The following is a 22,232-nucleotide window of genomic DNA, read 5'->3' as shown; positions in this document are numbered from 1 at the left end:
CAGGATGACCCAGGTTCAGGCCCAAGTCCCCACCTGCACAGGGGAAGGAGCTTCATAAACAGTGGAGCAGTACTACAGGTGCCTTTTCTCTTCCCCCACCCCCCAGAAAAAAATTTTTTTAAATGTGGCCACCAGAAGCAATAGAGTTGTGCAAACAGTGAATCTCAACAATAACCCTAGTGGCAAAAGTAAAGGTCTCTAAGGTTGATAGTAATTCCAACCATACAGACACACACACACACACCCTTCCCCACCTTATTCTGGAAGTTTCGAAGGCTCAAGCACTCTCTCCTTCCTGGAAGTCTCACTTATTCCTCCTGCAAGTTACAGGCAAGGACAAGGATGATAGGGAGGACTCCAGGAACCCTGTTCTGGCCCTGTCCACCCCTCTCAACAACTTCAACCTCAAACGGGAGACACAGGGCAGGAGTGGGGGAGAATGGGGGTGTCACCTTCCTCCACTTCCCTAACTCTGTACCTCTCCCTCCAGGGCTGCCCCATGGGGCACAGCGATGAGTGAACAGGCAAAGCCCCAGTGGCGAAGGAATGAGGGCGGCATCTGGAAGGGCAGGAAGTGATGCCCACGTGCCCCCTTGTAGAATGACCACCCAGGGAGGGTGGTCCCCCCAGCCCTGGCAAGGCCACTGAGCTCTCTCTCACAAGGTGCCACAAGCAGGACTCGGGATTCATCCTGTGGACAGTTCCCGCAGCCCCAGCATGAGGCTCCTGGCGGCCCCCCTCTTGCTAGCCTGGGTGGCGGGCGCCTCTGCCACCGTGCCCGTGGTGCCCTGGCACGTGCCCTGTCCGGCTCTCTGCGCCTGCCAGATCCGGCCCTGGTACACCCCCCGCTCGTCCTACCGCGAGGCCGCCACGGTGGACTGCAACGACCTGCTGCTGGCGGCCGTGCCCCCCGCGCTGCCTGCGGGCACACAGACCCTGCTGCTGCAGAGCAACGGCATCGCGCGCGTGGAGCGGGCCGAGCTGGCCTACCTGCGCAACCTCACCGAGCTCGACCTGTCCCAGAACCGCTTCTCCGACGCTCGGGACTGTGACGTGCACTCGCTGCCGCAGCTGCTGAGCCTGCACCTGGAGGAGAACCAGCTGGTGCGGCTGGAGGACCACTGCTTCGCGGGGCTGGCCGGCCTGCAGGAGCTCTACCTCAACCACAACCAGCTCTACCGCATCGCGCCGCGGGCCTTCGCCGGGCTGGGCAGCCTACTGCGGCTGCACCTCAACTCCAACATGCTGAGGGCCGTGGACAGCCGCTGGTTCGAGACCCTGCCCAGCCTGGAGATCCTCATGATCGGTGGCAACAAGGTGGATGCCATCCTGGACATGAACTTCCGGCCGCTGGCCAACCTGCGCAGCCTGGTGCTGGCGGGCATGAAGCTGCGGGAGATCTCTGACTACGCGCTGCAGGGGCTGCACAGCCTGGAAAGCCTGTCCTTCTACGACAACCAGCTGGCCCGGGTGCCGCGCCGGGCGCTGGAGCAGGTGCCCGGCCTCAAGTTCCTCGACCTCAACAAGAACCCGCTGCAGCGGGTGGCGGCGGGCGACTTCGCCAACATGCTGCACCTCAAGGAGCTGGGCCTGAACAACATGGAGGAGCTGGTCTCCATCGACAAGTTTGCGCTGGTCAACCTGCCAGAGCTGACCAAGCTGGACGTGACCAATAATCCGCGCCTGTCTTTCATCCACCCGCGCGCCTTCCGCCACCTGCCGCAGATGGAGACGCTCATGCTCAACCACAACGCGCTCAGCGCGCTGCACCGCCAGACGCTCGAGGCGCTGCCCAGCCTGCAGGAGGTGGCGTTGCACGGCAACCCGCTGCGCTGCGACTGTGTCATCCGCTGGGCCAACGCCTCCAGCGCCCGGGTGCGCTTCATCGAGCCGCAGTCCACGCTGTGCGCAGAGCCGCCGGAGCTCCAGCGCCGCCCGGTGCGCGAGGTGCCCTTCCGGGAGATGCCCGTCCACTGCCTGCCACTCATCTCGCCGCGCAGCTTCCCGCCCAGCCTGCGGGTGGCGCCGGGCCAGAGCCTGCTGCTGCCCTGCCGCGCTCTAGCGGAGCCCGAGCCCGAGATCTACTGGGTCAGCCCCGCGGGGGTGCGCCTGACTGCCGCGCGCGCCGGCCAGAGGTATCGCGTGGACCCCGAGGGGACCCTGGAGCTGCGGAGGGTGACGGCGCAGGAGGCGGGGCTGTACACCTGCGTGGCCCAGAACCTGGTGGGGGCGGACACCAAGACGGTCAGCCTGGCCGTGAGCGGGGCGCCCCTGCCTCCGGGTCGGGCCACGGGATGCGGGTTGGAGCTGCGGGTGCAGGAGACGCAACCCTACCGCATCCTGCTGTCCTGGACACCCCCGCCCAACACTGTGTCCACCAACCTCACCTGGGCCAGCGCCACCTCCCTGCGGGGTCGGGGCCCCCCCGCCTCTGCCCGCCTTCCACGGGGCACCCACAGCTTCAACATCACCCGCCTCGTCCAGGCCACCGAGTACTGGGCCTGCCTGCAAGTGGCCTTCGTTGACGCCCGCACCCAGTTGGCCTGCGTGTGGGCCAGGACTAAAGAGGCAGCTCCCTGCCAGCGGTCCTGGGGGGCCCGGCCCGGGCTCACCGTCCTGGCACTGGCCGCCCTCCTGCTGGCAGTGGGGTTGCTGGCCCGCCTGGGTGCCCGCCGACCAGGGCAGGGGTTGGGCGGGCGGCCTCTGCATCCGGCCTGGGCCTTCTGGGGCTGGGCTACCCCCTCCGTGCGGGTGGTGTCTGCACCCCTTGTTCTGCCCTGGAATCCAGGGAGGAAGTTGTCCGGATCCTCAGATGAAGAGACACTGTCCCCGCCGTGGTCACAGAATTCCTGAAGCTCAGCCTATTCCTGCAGCAGAGAAACAGATGACTCCTTTCCACCGAACGAGAAGCGTCCAGGCCAGGTGCCCTGCAAGAAAAGTGATGTGGGTGGGCACCAGACCAAGACTGACAGGGCTTTTGGACCCAGGGTGGGGGGAGTTCCTGCAAGCTCCAAGAAGTTGTTCCCACCTTCCAGGGCCACCTGAGCAGCTTTGCCAAGGTGCAAGAAGGACTCTAACAAGTGTCCCACCAGGGGCCTCCCTGCTGTTCACAAGCAGAGGCTCTGGGCCGCCTGGATATACCCCTCCCTGTGTCCCCAGGCCCACAGGATGCGTCGCCTCCCTCCTCATTCTTGTACAGTCTCAGTTGCTTGCTCTTTCCCCTCCTGGGCAAGGACTGAAGGAGGCCTGGCCTCCCCAGTGTGGGGGAACCCCTCCCAAAGTGAGATATCCACCCCCTGCTGGCTCTGAAGGACATTTGGGGAGACGGATGCCCACCCAGGACACCTCAGCTCAACAGCCTGGGCCTGGCACTCTGAGGATGACTTTCTGTAGGCAATTTTGTACCTTTGTGGAGAAATGTGTCGCCTCCCCCACCCAAATGCCATTCACTCTTTTCTCCTGTTTTGTAAAAAATAAAAATAAATAAGAATAACAATAATATGGGGGAATGAGACAAAAATAATCCTTTGGATACAGAGTATAACTAAGGAGCCCCTGGGAGGTGCCTCCACCAAGGGAGGCAAGAGGAGAGGCTGGGGTGGAGGGTGGGGGTGGGAGGGAGGTGAAAGGGCACCCCTCTCTGTTTCTGGTCTGCCGGGTACCCCCAAGTAAGCTCCCTGGAGAATTCTCCTGCTGTCTGTGAGCAGGAGAATGAGAAACAGAAAGTCCGAGAGGGCAACAAAGAGAAAGGGGTGAGAGAACAGGAGAAAAGCTCAGAGATGGAGGGTGGAAATTTCCATCCCCAAACACTGTCACCCCTTCTCTTTCTCTGATAAGCAATTAACATGTCAGTGCATAGGAAGCACTTCCCATCCTGCTTCTAATTAAACAAACCCAAGAGGCAGAGGCATGCAGAGAATCGCAGCTCATCAAGACAGCAAGAACTCTGGCTCACTGGGGCAGGTAGGGGGCAGGGCTGGGGGGGGGGCAGGGGAACACCAAGAGATTGCTGCATTTATCTTTCTGGTCCACTTGGGTACCATTTGCAGTGATCCTGCTTTGCCTCTTTGCCTCTGCAGACTTTTTCTTGTTGCTGGTACTGACTGACTTCAGAGGACAAATGTGAAGATGAACATCTGTCAGAGAGGCAGTGGAGGTGGGGAGGGAGGCTGTAGGGCTAGTGAGGAAGCAGTGTTGGGTGCTGAAACAGGCTGGGGCAACCTGAGTCTTCTGGCAGCAGACACACCTGCACACTTGTGGAAAGCTGTTCTCCCAAGTGGGAGGCAGACCAAGAGAGCACCCAACAGCCCCACACACACACACAGAGAAGAGGAATGCTCTGGGGCTGGACAGTGGCACACCTGGTTGAGAGCACACATTACCATGTACAAGACCTGGGTTCAAGCCTCTGATCCCCACCTGCAGAGGGGAAGCTTCACTATTGGTGAAGCAGTGTTGCAGTTTTCTCTCTCTCCCTCTCTATCTCTACATTTCCCCTTCAATTTCTCTTTATCCTATCAAATAAAAATAAGTTTATTTTAAAAATGAAATAACGAGGATGTTTTTCCATGCTCACACCTCAGAAACTTCCCAGGCACTAAAAGACACTAAGAAAACAGCCTTCTGGAAGCCTAATTTAGAGCAGGGGTCCCCTTCACCTTAGCCTGTGTAAGAGTCTCCAGTAAGCTTGCTAAACATAGAGGGCTAGGCACAGCCTGCCCCTGACAGAGTTTCTGATACCCTAGGTGGGCTGGAAATGGGCATTTCTGACCAGCATCTAGATGATGCCAATGCTGAGGGTATGGGAACCCCACTTGGAGGCTAACCTATATGCCCAATTCTACTTCAAGACTAACAGCAGTGCAGGCTTCTGTTTCAGGAGTAGTTGAGGGAGAGGCAGGAAGATTGACTCTCTGGTCCTCCCCACTCCTTGGTCATCACCATCTGCACCCAGAACACCCCAAGAGGCACTGGACTTAGGCCTAAGAACCCCAAAGTGACCACAGCCTCCCAGAGGGCAACGGGCCTTGGGTCTTGGTAGCTCAAAATATTTCTATATGTTCCTGACACTTGAAAATGGAAGACCTCTTCACTTCATTCCTTTTCTTTTCTTAAATAAGATTTATTTGTATATTAGCATGAAAGAGAGAAAGAGAGAGAATAAGAAAGCAAGAGAGAAAGAGGACGAGAGGTTCTGTTCAGCTTTAGCAAATGGTGTTGCTGGATGGGGAGATGGACTTAACATATCTGGAGGCTCAGGAATGTGAAGAGTGACTCCAGCAGGCTGAGCTGTCCCCCCAGGCTTCACCATCCTCCTTTTCTGGGAAGTCTGTCACTCTTGGTTCCCAATAGGAAGCATACAGATGGATCCTGAGCACGCCCTGCAGTCCTGGCCTGTCCCCTCCCCCTGGTGTGAGTGGCCCTGAATTTCTGCATGGAGCCACTCAGATCCTTGAATCCAAAGCCCTTCTTGGCAGGTAGGAGGGAGGGGGGGGTGCCAGTCTTGGTGATTGAACTTGTCTCTTGCCTGAAAGTTTGCCCTCCCATCCCAGCCCGCCCCAGAACTGAAGTGAGCCAGGGAGAAGAAGCAGCAAGTAGTTTCTTTGCTCCTGGAAAGAGAGAACACTACAAGGCCATGGCCAGTGGGGAGAGGAAGGGACCCTGTGGAGTGCTGTGTCCTAGAATCACTAGAAACAGCAAGTGAGAGTGAGCAGCCACTGTTCAGACCTGGGCACATGGCAGACATGCATGCCATCGAGGGAAAGGGACAGAGGGACAGTGGGCCCAGCACTGCCACTGTAGTGGCTTTGTGAACACAGCTGATACAGGGTGGGGAGCATTTGGCCAAGCACAGGCCTGGCTTCTCCTCCACATTCAAGCTTGTTTTGCTTGCTTAGCCCTGAATGGGAAGAAGCATTTATCTCCACTTAGAGTTGAAGCTGATACTCAGGGCCTATCATTTCCCTCTACAGAGCCACTATTTCTCCTCCCTGGTGGCTGCTGCTGTGAGATGCCACCTTGCCTCTGTTTCTTCTGCAGTGGTGAAAGATTATGGTGTGGACCTGGGTCAGGACACAGCTATGTGGCAGACTGCCCTCCAGGCTGGCATGGGACCATCAGTCGCCATGTCTGCTGTGGCCGTGCAGCCAGGCTCAGGCCTCCTTCATACACTATCTCTCAGCCCACAAGTCTGTAGGGCTGTCATGGCAGCTGGAGGAAGCTCTATCAAGAAACGTAGTGAGCTCATGAAGGAGGTGAACAGGCCTAGTATGGGATGACAGTTGGGAGTTCCTGGTCTGAGTACTTAAGGGAACTCTCTCAGTCCTGGGCAAACATGGGGTGGTTGGTCAGTCTAGTCTAGTGAACTTTTATTTGTATTTTTTTTTCTTTCTTGTCAGCATCAGGTGTTCACCATTGGGGGCAAATTTTTCAAATAGAAAGTTGTCTCATTGTCCATAGCAGGGCAGGATCTCTGAGTAATCCCAAGGTGGCTCAACTGAACATGCATCCCTATAGAAGGGAGGACCAATAAACAATAAAGCACCCCCTTAAGGGCTAGGGCCTAGTTATTAGCAGGTTCTACAATACATAACGAATTTCAGGTTTCAAATTGGTTCAGCAGACAGCAGAACAAACAGTGGGTTAACAAACAGCTTTAGGATACAGAAAGCAGTAATTGAGTCTCTAAACATTTCATATCTAAACCCAGCATCTAACCACTCAGTAAGTTACTGATTCTCCCTTAACATATCTGGAGTCAACTTACCCAGGGGTCTTTGTGTCCTGCATGCCTTTGAACATTGACCTTTCCACATTTGAGGATTCTGCAGATAAACTTATTGCTGGTTACAGAGCCCTCCAGGATAGTAAGTATACAGACTAGATAGTAAGTATACAGTAAGTTTGAAGACATCAAATATCTAATTAGAATGTTCCACTACAGATAGTGACAGAGACAGGGAGAGAGGGAAAGACTTGACAGCGCTGAAGATTCCTCCAGTGTGATGGGGCTGGGCTTAAACCAGGGTTGTGTAAAGGACAGACCAGCACGTTGTCCAGCTGAGCTATCTTACCAGCTATTTTCTTTTAACTGCTCATTTCTGCCCCCAAACACACGATTCAATACTATGAACTGAAGTTGCCATGTTGTACATTACATCTCCATGGCTTATTTATTTATACTTGGAATTTGTACCTTAGGTTTCACCCATTTCTCCACCCTACAGACTTCTTGGAACCACCAATGTGCTGTTTCTTGTATTTGTGGGGTTGGATTTTTGCTTTTTTGTTTTGGACTCCACATAAAAGTGAGATCAGACTGTATTTACTGCTCTCGGATCATTTAGCATGATGCCCTCAAGGTTGCCCACATTGTTGCAAATAACAAGCTTTCATTCTATTTCTTTTTTTGAGGTTTTTTTCATTTGTTTATTTTTCTACCAAGGCTCAATTTCTGAAAAATAAATCCCTGCTGCTATTTTCCCCCCTTTTCCCATTTCACTTTATATATGTGTGTGTGTGTGTGTGTGTGTGTGTGTGTGTGTGTGTGTGTGTGTGAGACAGAGAAATGAGTAGAGAGGGGAAGATTGAGCTAGAAAGGGAGAGGGAAAGAGAAACATCTGCAGCACTGCTCCACAGCTCATGAAGCTTCACCCACTCCTGTAGGTATGAACTGTGGGTATGACCCTTGTGTATGGTAGCATGTGCACTCCACCAGATATGCCACCACCCTGTCCCAGGATTTTTTTAAATATTTATTTATTTATTTATTTATTACCTTGTTGTTTTATTGTTGTAGTTATTATTATTGATATCATTGTTATTGGATAGGACAGAGAGAAATGGAGAGAGGAGGAGAAGACAGAGAGGGAGAGAAAGATAGACACCTGCAGACCTGCTTCACCGCTTGTGAAGCGACTCCCCTGCAGGTGGAGAGCCGGGGGCTCGAACTGGGATCCTTATGCCGGTCTTTGCACTTTGCACCACGTGAGCTTAATCCTCTACCGCCCGACTCCCCCCAAGATTTATTTTTAATGAGAGACAGAGAAACAAGAGACCAGAGCAGTGTTCAACTCCGGCTTATGGTGGTGCCAGGAATTAAACCTAGGACCTTTGGAACCTCAGCATACTCCAGGCTGCACTATCTCCCTGGCCCAAGGTTCCATTCTATTTTTCTCACTGAATACTATTCCATTACACAATCTAGCACAGTCTCCTTCCCCCACTCATTCACTGCTGCTGCAAGCCATCTTCCATCCACCTTTTCTCCTCCTTAACTCCCTATCAACCAGCAAATACATAATGAACATGACTATGTGGCAGGCATAGTACTAGGAACTGAGAAAGTGAAGTAAGAGCTCTATCTAGGCCCATGGACCTTGCATTTTAGTGAGGGGAGAAAGTCATTGAGTAGGGGGAAAAATTGAAGACTGAAAGACCATATATCATGTTAGATGGTAGTAAATGCTACAGGGAGAACTAAGTCAGGGAAAAGAGCATGGAGGGTGGAGGAGGGTCGTAGGGGGAGCCCCAGACAAGGCTATCTGTGGAGGAGACATTTAAGCAAGGACAGTGCTCCCAGGGAAGAGTGATCCAGGCAGAGGAGCAACAAGGACAAAGGTCAGAGTGGGGGCTAGTGTGGCCTGAACAAGAGGGAGAGGGAATGAGTGAGTATGGACCTGAGGTCAGAAAAGTAACCAGAGGTTCATGTTGGGCCTTGCAGCTCAGGGAAGGGGCCTGGGCTTGTCCTTCCAGTAAGGTGGGGAACCACTGGAGGTTCCTGAGCAGATGTGGCATGACTTGTCTTTTGGGGAACGCTTGGGCTGCTAAATCAATACCAGACCAGAACTAAGAATAAAATACCACAATCCTCATCTTGGTGGGATCATCTCAGCAAGTGCTTTGGCAGGGATGGACACGACTAGCAACTCTGTATCTGAAAAATCTATTCCTTTACCTCTGTTTGAAGATCAAAACCCTGTTTACTCTTCAGGTTTCTGACCCCCTCTACACTTCTCAGCAACTCCTCAAAGTAGCTCTGGCAGCCCAAGTCTCCATCATCACCTTTGCTAGTTTTGTCAGTGCCCTGCCTCATCGTACCCAAGACCAAAACTCACTTAAGGGAGTGAATAGTGACCTTCATCAGCCTTCAGTTCCATCTTGGCTGTGTGCATGGTTCAAGTCAGCAGTTCCCCAGGAGAGACCTCAGGGAGCACTGGTGTTACCCCCGAGCAAATGTGGTGTTGCAAAAACCTTGCAAAAGCAGTGTGTTGACAAAGCATAAGTTATCCAGACCTCCTTGTTGATGATTTCACTAAAAGAGATCTTGTCTGTTCCCCAGAGGGTCACAAGTGTCAGATCAGCCTGCCTTTAACATTCCCCAAGCTGCTCTTACACATCTGCCCCAGCCTTTGATTCGAAACATTTCTAGTAGTTTTAACAGGGCAGTATTAGTGGCTGACACACTTGCTACATGGCAGTAGCTCTCATAGGGGTCCTATGTGCACAGTTTCATCGAATTCACATCGACATTAGAGTGGATATTATTATCCCTTGCTTACAACTTTAGCCATTAGAGCTCAGATGACTCAAATGACTGACCCAGGTTCACACAGCTAGCAGGTGGTAGAGTCAGGACTCAATCCCGGTCTGATTCCAAAGCTGCCATCTTAACTACCTCACTGAGCCATATTCAAATCCATATATTTTACAAGCATATGGTAGTTGGAGGAAGAGCACAGGAACATCTGAAGTCTGCCTACAGGTTTCCCAGATCTTTCTGACACAATCACTCTTTTATTTTTGGAGGCTGACCTCTTTTTTTCCTTTTACTCAAGATGATTTGTGAGTTTTGTTTTTTTTTTCTTGTCAGGACTTTAGGTTTTGAAAACCTTTTGAACTATGCACTCTGGAGAATCACAGATCGTAAGTCTTTTCCCTAAATTTTGGAAGCATACTTTTCAGAAGTCTCTCTGGCTGTGTCTGATTTTGCCCCCCCCCCCCATCCTTTCCTTCTAACCTCTCTCCTCACCAATTAGTGTTTGCTTCTCAGAGCAGTCATGGCCCCTGGGCTTCCTCTTCTCTGATCTCAGATGTCCACTGGACATGTCCTAAGCTTATCAGAGGCCTGACCTTGAACTGAGCAAAGCACCAAGCCAGTAGCTGTGTGGCACAAGCTCATCAAAGTTCATCTGGTCACTGTGCCTATTTTATAGCATCAATTACAGAGCACAGTCCCTGTGGCCTCCTTCTGAGCAAGTGGCCCATAACAGCCTCATACTGCAATGCCCTCTGAGCCAGTCACCCTTGATCTTTGTCCTGAAGCTGCTTCTGGAGACTTCCACTGCCCTTCTGCAGTCACCCAGCCTCCAAATCTTCCTGCCCCTCTAAGCTTCCTTTCCCCCAGTCCCCAGCCAGGAAGCCGAGAGTTTCTCTCTGCCACTTACATCTTTTTTTCTCTCTGGCTCTTAGTAATAACTTAGTGAATCAGGCAACACAGGTGTGATTCTTATTCCCATTTTATAGGTAAGAAGACTGAAGTGTAGGAATTTTGAAGAACTTGCCACCAGTAAGCATAGAGCAAGGGTTTGAATCCAGGTCTTCTAATCCCAAATCCCCATGCTTTAATCACCACCCCACACTATCTTCTGCAGACAGTGTAAGGACTGAATGGTACGTGGCTCTCTCAGGGTACTTAGTACTGAGGGAGAGATGGTATCCCTTGTGCTGACAAGGATTATAGGAGCTGGACTCACTGAGTCATCTGATCAGACCCTGCCTTGCTCTGGCTCCCACCATGATCTTCACTCATTTCACAGAGAGCACCGGAAGGGACTAGAACCTGGCCTCTGACCTGGACCAGGGCAGGCCTCACTGGGAGATGAAAGACTATTCACCTCAGGACCTTCCCCTTGCATCTGGGGTTCAAAGATGCCCTTGGAGAACCCAAGGCCTGCCATGAATGTTGGACAGATGTTTTCATGTATATGCACTTGTAAAGTTCCTGGAGAGGGCAAGCAGAAATAGTTCATTTGGGTAATGTGTGCTTTGCCATGTGTGTAACCCAGGTTCAAGCCTGACCTCCCACTGAATTGAAGGGAACTTTGGTGCTGTGGTCTCTTTCAGTGTGTATATGTTTATCTTTAAAAAAAAAAAAAGTTTTCTGGAGAGAGAGCACTCTGCATTTAATGTGATTCTAATAGGGATCCAAAACCCAGGAAGATGTAAAATGACTGCATCCATCGTGGGTCAGAGAGTTCCATAGCTGCAGAGTGCAAGGCTGCCATAGGGAGTTGCCAAGGGAAACAGTCACCCACCATAATTGGAGGGTCTGTCAGGATCAGACTGATGAGCCTCCACCGTCTCCGCACCTCAGTGGGATTCAGACTTACACACAAAGGTTTTTTCCTTTACAGTGAGGGACCACCCATGGATTCCCAGTGTTTCCCTTGCAAAGCAGCCCTCTGGGTCCTCCCTGAGCCTCCCAGCCAAGCCTCAAGCTTTCAGCCCAGAAAAACCTATGTTTATCCTTGAACAACACAGTCTACCCAATCCCCACCCCAGAAACTCCGTGGGTCCCCAGTCCTGAAAGCCACATTCAAGTCCACTCAACAAGTCAATGCCATCTGCCTGATGCTCACATGTATACCCAGGAAAGGAACAGAATTCATCCAAGTGGCCTGAGAAAATAAATCTCTTGCCCTTTTCTTCTTTAAGCTGGGCTAGATTAGAATCAACTCTTTCTTCATCCTGCCCCTTCCAATCCTCAATTTCTCTGCACCCCACACACACAAAAGCTGTGTGTGCACACATGTGAGTGCATGTGCTCAAAGGAACACCTTTTCAAATGTCGCTTGTGGCTCTGTTCCAGTCCCCCATTCTACATGCCATCTGCCAGAAGCTATTTTAAGCAGCTAATAAAGCTGTTTGAGAATGTGTCCCAGGGTGTTCTGCCCTGTGCTTCCCCAGGGCAAGAGAAGCCAGGCTCCAGATGGAGCACCACATTGGCACCAAGCAAAGGAATGCAGGAAGAGCCGAGTCAGAACTGCAGGAGATGCCCCTCAGTGGTGGCCAGCATTGGCTATGGGGACCACAGTGAGAGGGGGCACATTCAGTCTGGGCAGAGGCCTCAGCCACTGGATTCAGATCCCTGAGTGAGCTTTCTGTTCCTGAGATGAGGGCCTGGTGGCAGCTGCCCACCCACCTGGGAAGGAAGGCTTCTGGACCCTCAGCCTGGACCCTCCTGAATGAGTCTGCAGCAGAATCCTGTAGAGGAGGAAGAGGAGAGGTGTCCTTGGTACTTGGCTCACACTCAGCCTGAGGCTGAGTCAGGAGTGCAGTTTAACACCCAGTGTTTCAAGCTCAGGGAGGGGAGTCTAGTGCTCAGGCAGGTGAGGTGGAGAGGGATCCTCACAACAGCTCAGGCATCTGGTGGCTGCCTCCCTGATGGGGGTTGGACCTGGGTCCTTGCTCATGCTAACATGTGTGCCCCACTGGGTTGCCACTGCCTGACCCTCTCCAAAATGTCTTTTAAAAGTTTTAAGGGTGCTTAAAACACACTGAGTTCCTAGTACAGTGGCTCTTAACCTTGCTTGTACATTGAAGTCATATGGTAGTTTAAATAAGTAGCAACACCTGTATTTCACCCTCCGAGGCTCTGACTTAATTGGTCTGTGTGCTGGGCATCCAGAGTTATTCAGGTCCCAACCCCCATCCCTAAATGCAGGAGGGAAGCTTCATGAGCAGTGGAGCAGGGCTGCAGTTGTCTCTTTTCTCTATCTTCTCCCCCTCAATTTCTCTCTGACCTATCAAATAAAAGAAAGAAAAATAAATAAAGTGGGGGAAATGGCCACCTGGAGAACTGCATTCTTCATGCAGGCACTGAGCCCCAGTGATAACCCTGATAGCAAAAAAAAATTAAGGACAGTTTTGGGGCCATCTCCAGGGTTTCACCTCTCTAGACTGACTTTTTCAGAGAGACAGGGAGAGAGAGAAGGAAAGAGAATACAACACTGAAAATTCCTTTAGTTAAGTGGATGTTGCGCTCAACCTGTGTTGTGCTTAGAGCAAAACAGCACACCATCCAATCGAGCTGTTATGGGGGCCAGATGATAGCACACATGTGGTGAAGTGCAAATGTTACCAAGAAAGCTATTTTGCCAACCCTGAAACTTCTTGAGTGCATCTATTCCTCTTTTCATTGTCTCCCTTTTCCCAGCACCCTTCTCCCCCTCTCCCCTACTTCCCCCCTGGGAAGGAAGGATTGGGGCTTCCTGAGTGGCTGGGTGCTGAAGACCATGTGGACAAGGTAAGCTGGGTCATTCATTCATTCCTGGGTGGAGCTGCCCGGCCGACACTCCTCTCACTCATCATCAGCCAAAGATGATCACTATAATTGTGAGGTGCTGGGGGCACATGGCAGAGTTCCCCCACCCTAAACATGGAAGTGTCCTCTACAACCAACCCATCTTCCTGTCCCAGCTTTCTTACTTGAAGTGACAGAGAGCTCACTAACTCACAAGGCAGCTCATCCAATTCGATACTTTACCTGTTTATTTTTTTCTGCCATCAAGGTTAATTAATGCAAGGGCTCAGTGACTACACAATTCCACCATTCATGGTGGTCTTTTTTTTTTTTTTTTCCTCTAGATAGAGGAAGTACAGGGTTGGGGAAAGAGAAGTTGATTGTGATCTGCAGCTCAGCCCAGCCAAGGGGCTGCCAGGTGCCACTGTGAAGCATGTCTCAGAGCCGGGCTTTAATTGGCTGTTCCCTGCAGACTCAGTGAGGCCAACGCTTCCCCGCAGCACCCTGAATCTTTCCTGGCGTCTGAGAAACAGCACTGGGAATATTCCAGAGGTAAGACCAATAGGCCCCTGTGGACTGTCCATATCTGCCAGCACTTTCAGGTACCATCTCTTTTCCTTCCCTCTGGCTCCCAGGAGACAGGTGTTTGCACACTCCTATTTATCTATTTATTTATGTGTGTGTGTGTGTGTGTGTGTGTGTGTGTGTGTGTGTGTGTGTGTGTGTGTGTGTGTGTAGTCAGGGCCTGGTGCATACAAAATGTGACCACTCTGAGCCACTTTTTCATTCAGATAGAGAGACTGAGAGAGATGGAAAAAGGAGAGACAGCACAGCACCTCTTGTGGGTTTCCAGGACTGGAACCTGGGTGCTGCACATGGGTAGGTGAACTGCCTCTGTGCCCCCATTAGAGACAAGACACCAGGCTGCACACTACAGGTGTGCACTCTAAGACACAGAGCCTATGGAGAGAGAAGAGCTGGAGGGTCAGTCCCCTCTGGAAATGAGTGTAATGCGGCTCTGAGGCTCTGGGGTTAAACTTTTTCAGACTCCCCACCAGCTCCTCTCTCAGCAGAGGGCAGAGAGGAGACAGCACCCAAGACAGAGGCAAAGCAAGGGTGGGGGCCACACCATCCTTCCCCGTGGGCCCAGAGAGGACCAGAAAATATGGCAGGCCTCTCACCCTCATTCTCTTCTGGCCTAGAGAGTCTCAGGAATTTTTCCTCAGGAGGCACCAGGAGTCACCCTCCCCAGGGTTAGTGTGAAGAGAAATAATGGAAACAAGGACACCAGCATGGAGGTTGGGGTGGAATTAAGGGGTGCAGCATCCCCACTCCTTACAGCTGTAGTTCCAGCTGCCCATTCTGGGCATCTGGCCCCTGGTGTTCACCTCAGTGCTACTCCTGATCTGTCTCTGTATGCCAGGGTTGAGAGGGGTGGAGGGTGGGGGAAAGGTTGGAAGGCAGAGTGGGGAGGACCCAGAAGCCAGCTCTTCTGCAGAACTCAGCTTAGTCTAGATGATTTGGAGACCCAGAGAAAAAGATCACTGGGTCCATATTGTATTATGCACATGCTCCCCAGGTTCAAGTCCCATCACCCCATAAGAAGTGCTGTGGTGTCTTTCTCTGTTTCTCTGAATGAAAAAAATAGATCAGGAGCAGTAAAACTGCACTTGAGCAACCTCTCGACTGCAACTTGCATACACACACACACACACACACCACAGTTCCACTCCAGAAAAGGCAGTGGCCAGGAGCACCCCAAGCACAAAAGGGCCCCCCAGAAGCCCTCCTTTCTGTCTTTTCCTGTGCGCAGAAAGCAGAGTCTTGGGGAGCTCTGGCTCTCTTGCCTTCTTTCCTGCCTTGAGCTTGGCCTCACCAGAACTCAGCTTCCAACAGCACAAGTGTTCTTGTCACTCTGTCACACAGAGTCAGGCAGCAGTGTCACCTTTGCCAGCCTGAGCTTCTGTTCTTGTCATTTACGAATTAAGTAACTTTGAGGAAGAGGGAGCTTGGAACTATCTCCTCACACACCAAATCACTCCTTAGGCTTTTTGACTGCTAAGAACTAAGGCCTCACAATGGTGAGGGCCTGACACACTCAGGATAAAACTGTCCCCACATATAACAACAGGTTTTAGGGGACACAAGACTAGGGATGCCAATAACAGTCCCAGAATAGTTGGGGATAAGGTATATCTATCCTCAGATCCCTTCCAACTCCAGGACACACACCCACTCACTCATCTTTCTCTTTTTGCTCACTGAACAAATGAAGCCATTATGTGGCCATACCAGTGCAGAGTCTGAACAAACTCAAGATCAGAAACTGCTTCTACCTCTCCCTCCTCTCCCCTCTGAGACCTCTTCACTCACCCCTTACCTTTGAGTCCCCTCCCCAGCTGATCCATAGGCTGAGATATTGGCACCTAACACTCACATACCCACTGCCACACAGCCATGTGTGGCATCCACGATGTATAATGAGCCATGCACTGCACAGCTGATTCCAGGCTTGGCTGTTCATTCATTCCTGCCACCAGTCCTGGCTCCTGTACCTCACTCACAGGATGACTCTGGGCTCTCTTGGTGATGTGCAAGTGGCAGCCTGGTTCCGTTCCAGATTGCCTGTTCCTTAGACAAATAAACAAACCAACAAATGCCTACAGATTCCTTTCATTTAGAAAGTATCCTCCATTGGCAGGCACCCTCATTCCACAAGGAATAAACGTGCATTGTAGGGAAGCAAACATTAAGCTTTTCATGGCCAGGGTCTGAAATAACCATCCTGACCCACAGCAGCTGACAAAGGTTCCACTAGGTCATGGTTCCATGGCAGGAGCTTGGGCTTGGCACCTGCTTTTGGAATGCTGGGCACTTCATCTTGGTGAAACTGTGTGGTTGAGCCTATGCCAAGCCCTGAGCTTGACTGATGTGGCTGCTCTGTTCATGAGTCACTGAGCAAAGCTGAGAAGAAATCATCTAAAGAAACTCCACATCCAGTGGTGAAGCAGTGCTGCAGGTGTCTTTCTCCCCTCCAATAAATAAATAAAGATAATTAAATTTTTTTTAAAAAAAACTCCACAAAGTGAGCCATCTTGTCTACCTGAGTACCAACAGGAGCTTGGTAAGTCTATGCTAATATTGTCATACTCTGTGCACATTGCAAGAGACCTGCCCAATTAATTTTTTTCCTAAATTTTCTTATCAAACAGTTGTTGTTGTTGTTGTCGTCATTGGAGTTGTCACTGACCAGGGCTCTCTGCCTGCATCACAAATCTACCATTCCTGAAGCCATTCTTTTTTCCTTCTTTCTTTCTTTCTTTCTTTCTTTCTTTCTTTCTTTCTTTCTTTCTTTTTTAGAGACAGAGAGAAACTGAGTGAGGAAGGGAAGATAGAGAGGGAGAAAGAAGAATGCCTACAACCTACAGCACTGCTTCACTGCTCATAAAACCTCCCCTGACCCCTGCAGGTGGGGGACGAGGGGCTTGAACCAGGGTAACATAGTAACATGTGTGCTCTACCAGGAGTGCCACCATCTGGTCCCACCAACATTAATGAGAATCTCTCAGGCCATTTCTTCTTTCAAGCAAGACAAATAATTAGTTGTGCTGTCAAGGGACTCATCCTAGGAGGCTGCCTGTTCCCCATGTCAGTATACCGCAGGATGAGATTCAGAGCTAGAGTTGGCTACTTTGGGTAAGTATCAACATCTCATCAAGATTTTTGCAAATCAGTGTGGGGGAGATGGCATAATGGTTATGTACAAAGACTTTCATACCTGAGGCATCAAAGTGGCAGGTTCAATTCCCTATACCACCCTAAGCCAGAGCTGAGCAGGGCTCTGGTCCTCCCCTGTGATCTTTCTCTCTGTATCTCTATCTCATTAAGATTTAAAATTTTTAATAGTTTTGCAAATAAGTCTCGGCTATTCTCGCCAGTCAGCTATCCAGAGGCCACTGTTGTAGACCAAAGTTGGGTGACAGAGCAGCTAAAGGCACTTTCAGGGGGAGAGTGATTAGCTCCTGCAGGTTCTGTGCACCATTGAGACCTGCTTGGTCCAGGCTCAATGAGCTCCCCTGGACCTGATTCTGGAGTGTGGCAGGGCTCAGGCAGCACAGCCAGCTGCCTGTCACAATCATCAAGCCAGAACTATTTGCAGAAGGATGGTGACCTGACTCAAAGATCATGCTTTTTTTTTTTTTTCCTAAAGCCTGGAGACCTCCATGAGAATCCATCTACTGAGTTTGTCACAAGTTCCACATGGCAACTGAAAATTAGTCACAAAAAAAAAAAAAATCCAAAGAAATTGACTTTCAGACAAGATGGAGTAACAAAGACAGAATGTAGCCTCTGGTGAAAGAGATAGTGTAATGACTACACAGACTCTAGTGCCTGAAGCTTTGAGGCCCCACGTTCAGTCTCCTACACTATCATAAACCAGAGCTGAGCAGTGCTCTGGAAAGAACAAAAGGATTAGCCTCCACCTAAGGCAACCAAAAAAATACACCATCTATGAGAAAATATATAGGACATGATGTTGTTTATTTTCGGCGGTTCCATGTCAAACAATGAAGGAAAGTGGTTCTTTTGAGATGGGAAATTTTAAAAAGTGATCAGTGCCTAAAAAGATCTCCCAAGTCAGAGGTGTGATGGGGGAGCCCCTGGTGGATTCCTGAGTTGAGGAGATAATGCTGAGAATACAAGACAGAGAGAATTCACTAGAGAGAGGGGGAAAAAAACAATACAAAAAAACATGGGAGGAAGAGAGTTACACAAAGGGAAAAGAACTCTCAAGAACTGAAGAAAGCCCCCTCAAGTACTTTAGTCATCACTGGTAAATGTAGCTGTGAGGAATCTGTGTGAGGCAGGCAGAGCAGAACATGAAAGGATGAAAAGGAGCAGAGCTCAACACTATCACAGTCCCGGCGCCCCCACAGGATGGACTGGAAAGTGTCATGGTCCTTGGGACATGAACAGTGTCCATCACAACAGTGTCCTCAGTAGTGGGTAAAAATCAACTCAAAGCTGTGATGTCTCACTTTTCTCAGTTGACAATTTGAGCCAAGTGGTTCTTTACTGTTTGTCAACCCTAAACATCTATAAACCTTACAATTGTGCATATCATAAAAAGATGCATCTATTATTTTGAGGGTATAAAATACATGGAATAAACACTGATAGAACTTCCAGGAGAGGAATTGGAGTATTACACCAAAGTAAAAGACTCTGGGGTGGGTGGGTGGGTGGGGAGAATACAGGTCCATGAAAAATGATGAATGAAATAGTGGGGGTTGTATTGTTAAATGGGAATCTGGGGAATGTTATGGATGTTCAAACTATTGTATTTACTGTTGAATGTAAAGCATTAATTCCCCAATAAAGAAATAAATTATTTAAAAAAAAAGAACTTCCAGGAGAAACATGCAAACCCATAATCATTGTCAGAGATTTTAATACCCCCTCTTTTTTTAAATATTTATTTATTTACTTCCTTTTGATGCCCTTGATGTTTTTATTCTTGTAGTTATTATTGTTGCTGTCATCGTTGTTTAATACGACAGAGAGAAATGGAGAGAAGAGGGGAAGACAGAGAGGGAGAGAAAGATAGACACCTGCAGACCTGCTTCACCGCTTGAAGTGACTCCCCGGCAGGTGGGGATCTGGGGCCTTGAACCAGGATCCTTACCAGTCCTTGCCCTTTGCCCCACGTGCGCTTCACCCACTGCACTACCGCCCAACTCCCTTAATACCCCCCTCTTAATAGTTGGTCAAACAAGCCATTGGAAAACTAACTAGGATATGGAAGATTTAAACAAAATTGTCAACCATCGTGCTCTACTTAATAGTTATAGGAAACTCCACCCAACAGGAGCAGAATGTACATCCCTTTTAAGCAAATACGGAGCTCTTATCAAGAGAGGTCATCTTCTGGGCCATAAATAAAACTCAACAAATTTAAGGAAATGTTAACCTACTGAGTATGTTATCTAGCCACAAAGAAATTAAAAATCAGTACAGAACAGTAGCTAGAAAAATCCCTAAGTGTTTTAAGGGGGGAAAAAAAGGGGGCACATTTCTAACACAAAAATAACACATCTTACTTTTGGGTAAAAAGAAAGGAAAATAAAACAGTCTTTTGAATTAAATGAAAGTAAAAATACATGTTGAATCTGAAATCCTGAAGTCTCAGGCATGAAAGTGTTTCTGCACAATGGTGGAGCTACCTCCTGAACCCTATGACTCTGTATTAGAAAACAAGAAAAAACATGGAGAGAGAAGTAAAGTGAAGGAGTTTTATCCTTCAGGGTTTTTTTTTGTGTTCAAAGTCTCTCACTGCTAGGGATGGGTGGTGGCCCACCTGGTTGAGCACACACATTATAGTTCACAAAGATCAGTGTTCAAATCCCCAGTCCCCACCTGTAGGAGGGAAACTTCATGAACGATGAAGCAGTACTGCAGCTCTGTTTCTTACTCTCTCACTCCCCTCCCCCCATTTCTCCTTTTCCTCTTAATTTCTCCATCTCTATCCAAAACGTAAATTTAAAAAAAAGTTATCTTACTGCTATAGTTTCTACTTGCTAACAAATGACCTGCATTTCTCACAGGCTGGGGGTACAGATTCAACTACCAATGCCCACATCCAGTGGAAAAGCAATTACAGAAGCCAAAACTCCCACTGTCTGCACTCCTAAAACAACCTTGATCCATACTCCCAGTGAGGAAGAAATGATAGGAGGAAGAGGATAAGAGAGGTCTGAACTGCAACTCCATCAGCACCTGGAAAGAGAAGAGGAAAAGGAGAGGGATATTTGGATGTAGTAATGGTAACATGAGTGGCTTGGAGGGTAAGAGAGGAATGAACCTGGAAGCATAAGGGAGCAATTATGTACCAATGCAGACAGTTGTAGAGATGATGGTTGGCCCATGTCTACAGCCTTAGAGGAACTGTAGTGGCTTGCAGTGGGGAGACTGAAGATTCAGAACCCTGGTGGTGGGAATGATGAGGAATTATACCCCTATTGACATGTGATGTTGTAAATCAATATTAAATCGCTAATAAAATGTAAAAAATGACCTGAATTTCTGGGAACTATAGCTACAGGAGGTTTTCACTCACATGTGCAATATAAAGAGTTGAAACACATAGATTTGTGGGGGGATTTAAGTAGCTAAATTGATGCTAAGACTTTGTGAAAATTATGATGGTTAACCTTGGGGTGCAGGGAGGAGGGAGAGCTGGGGTACAGTGGGGTAGGGCACAGAAATGTGGCAGTGAATATGGTGTGGAACTATAGCCTTGTAATATTATGATCTTATAAGCCATTACTAAAACACTAATAAAAATAAATTTTGTTTTGGTTAGTGATTTAATATTGATTTATAAAATTATGAGATAGTGGGTATAATTCCACACTGTCCCACCACTGAAGTTGTATGTCTTCATTCCATCCATTGGAAACTGCAGTAGTCCTCCCAAGGTCACAAATATGGTTTAGCTATTATTCCTATAACTTTATTTATATGTATCTGTCCATTTTTTCCTATGGTCCTGCCTTCTCTTTCTTTTTTAACAGTTTGTTTTATTTTATTTTATAGAACAGTAAGAAATTGCGAGGGAAGGGTAGATAGAAAGAGGGAGAGAGAGAGGCACCTGCATCCCTGCTTCACCACTCATGAAGCTTTCCCCCTGCAGTTAGAGACTGGGGACTTGAACCTGGGTTCTTGTGCATAATATGTGCACTTAACCAGATGTGCCACCGCCTGGCCCCTTTCTCTTCCTTTCTAAGTCAAGCCTACATCTATTCCTACTTCCAAATGTCCTTCCTTTTTTCTCTTCTCTCTCTGGGTCCCAATGGAATTGGAGTTCAGAGCCCTCTGGTCATCTGCCCCTAACATTTCTCCCCCTCTAAGAGGATAGACGAAATTTCTTTATGGGGTACAGAGGATGGGAGCTCTGACTTCTATAATTTCTTCTCCAAAAATACAACATATCAAAATCTCAGGAGGTGTTGCTGAATCAGTACTTAGAGGGGAGAAACAATGCCATAAACACTGAACTTGTAAATGAAGAAAGGCTTCAAATCAATCATCTAAGTTTCCTCCTATCACTACCCTACTTTAGTGATCATTTGTATCTTTCCCCACAAGAGTCTAAGATCTGAATACATAAATTAACTACCTTTGGTCTTCCACACTCTACACAATATCTGATCTACCATAGACTTCCAGAAATACAGTTTGACTTGGCCAAAATCCCACCCTATGATATTGTATAAGAAATATATAGAGGCCGAGTGGTGGCATACCTGGTTGAGCACACATATTACAGTGTTCAAGGACCCAGGTTCAAGCCCCCAGCCCCCACTTGCAGGGAAAAGCTAAGTGAGTGGTTAAGCAGGGATGGAGGTTTCTCTCTTTCTCTCTCACTCTCTATGTCACCCCTACCCTCTCTGTTTCTGTGTGTCTATCCAATAAATAAAAATAATTTTAAACAAATAAAAAATAAAAATAAGAACTTAAAAATAATAAATATATACAATGAGTTTAGATGACCAAAATATCTTCACAGTTCATGCCTCATAAGCCCCCAAAGTCTCATAATTTCCTAAGTTCCGTGAGTGGTGACTGTGTCTTCCCACAATAATGAAAGTAACTTTTGGGAAACCTCTAAGAATGGGGCTGGCTACCATGAAAACATTTCCTGGGAGGAGAGAGAGAGAGTGGAGGTTGAGTTAGTTGCCAATGGCCAATGAGTTGGTCAACCATATCTATGTAACAGAACCTCCACAAAAGCTCAAGAGAAAGAGACTTCAGAGAGACTCTGGCTTAGTGAGGACTTGGGGGAGGAGGTAGACAGGAGATATCATGGGAAGTTCATCCTTCCCTCATATTTCACATCTATCTGCTCCTAAATAAGATCCTTGTAAAG

At 48.9% G+C, this 22,232-nt stretch overlaps 1 protein-coding gene across 4 annotated transcripts in view; it reads left to right on the top strand.

Annotated features, from left to right (window-relative positions):
• LRRN2 (leucine rich repeat neuronal 2) overlaps positions 1-21,993 on the top strand; it is an 85,943-nt gene extending 63,950 nt beyond the window's left edge. For 3 of the 4 annotated variants that reach the window (XM_007523146.3, XM_060178665.1, XM_060178666.1), the window contains one exon: positions 491-3,499. In XM_007523146.3, coding sequence (XP_007523208.2) covers positions 718-2,853 — 2,136 coding nt within the window. In that variant the 5' untranslated portion in view covers positions 491-717 and the 3' untranslated portion in view covers positions 2,854-3,499. Of the gene's footprint in view, positions 1-490; positions 3,500-13,647; positions 13,856-19,908 lie in introns of those variants that run through there. The other variant, XR_009546332.1, reaches the window with a different exon arrangement.
• The last annotated feature ends 239 nt before the right edge of the window (positions 21,994-22,232 follow it).

The sequence above is a fragment of the Erinaceus europaeus genome, chromosome 19, assembly GCF_950295315.1.
Source record: "Erinaceus europaeus chromosome 19, mEriEur2.1, whole genome shotgun sequence".
In the NCBI taxonomy this organism is placed as follows: Eukaryota; Metazoa; Chordata; class Mammalia; order Eulipotyphla; family Erinaceidae; genus Erinaceus; species Erinaceus europaeus.
The sequence above is the reverse complement of the archived record's forward strand: the minus strand, read 5'-3'. Positions and strand labels throughout refer to the sequence as shown.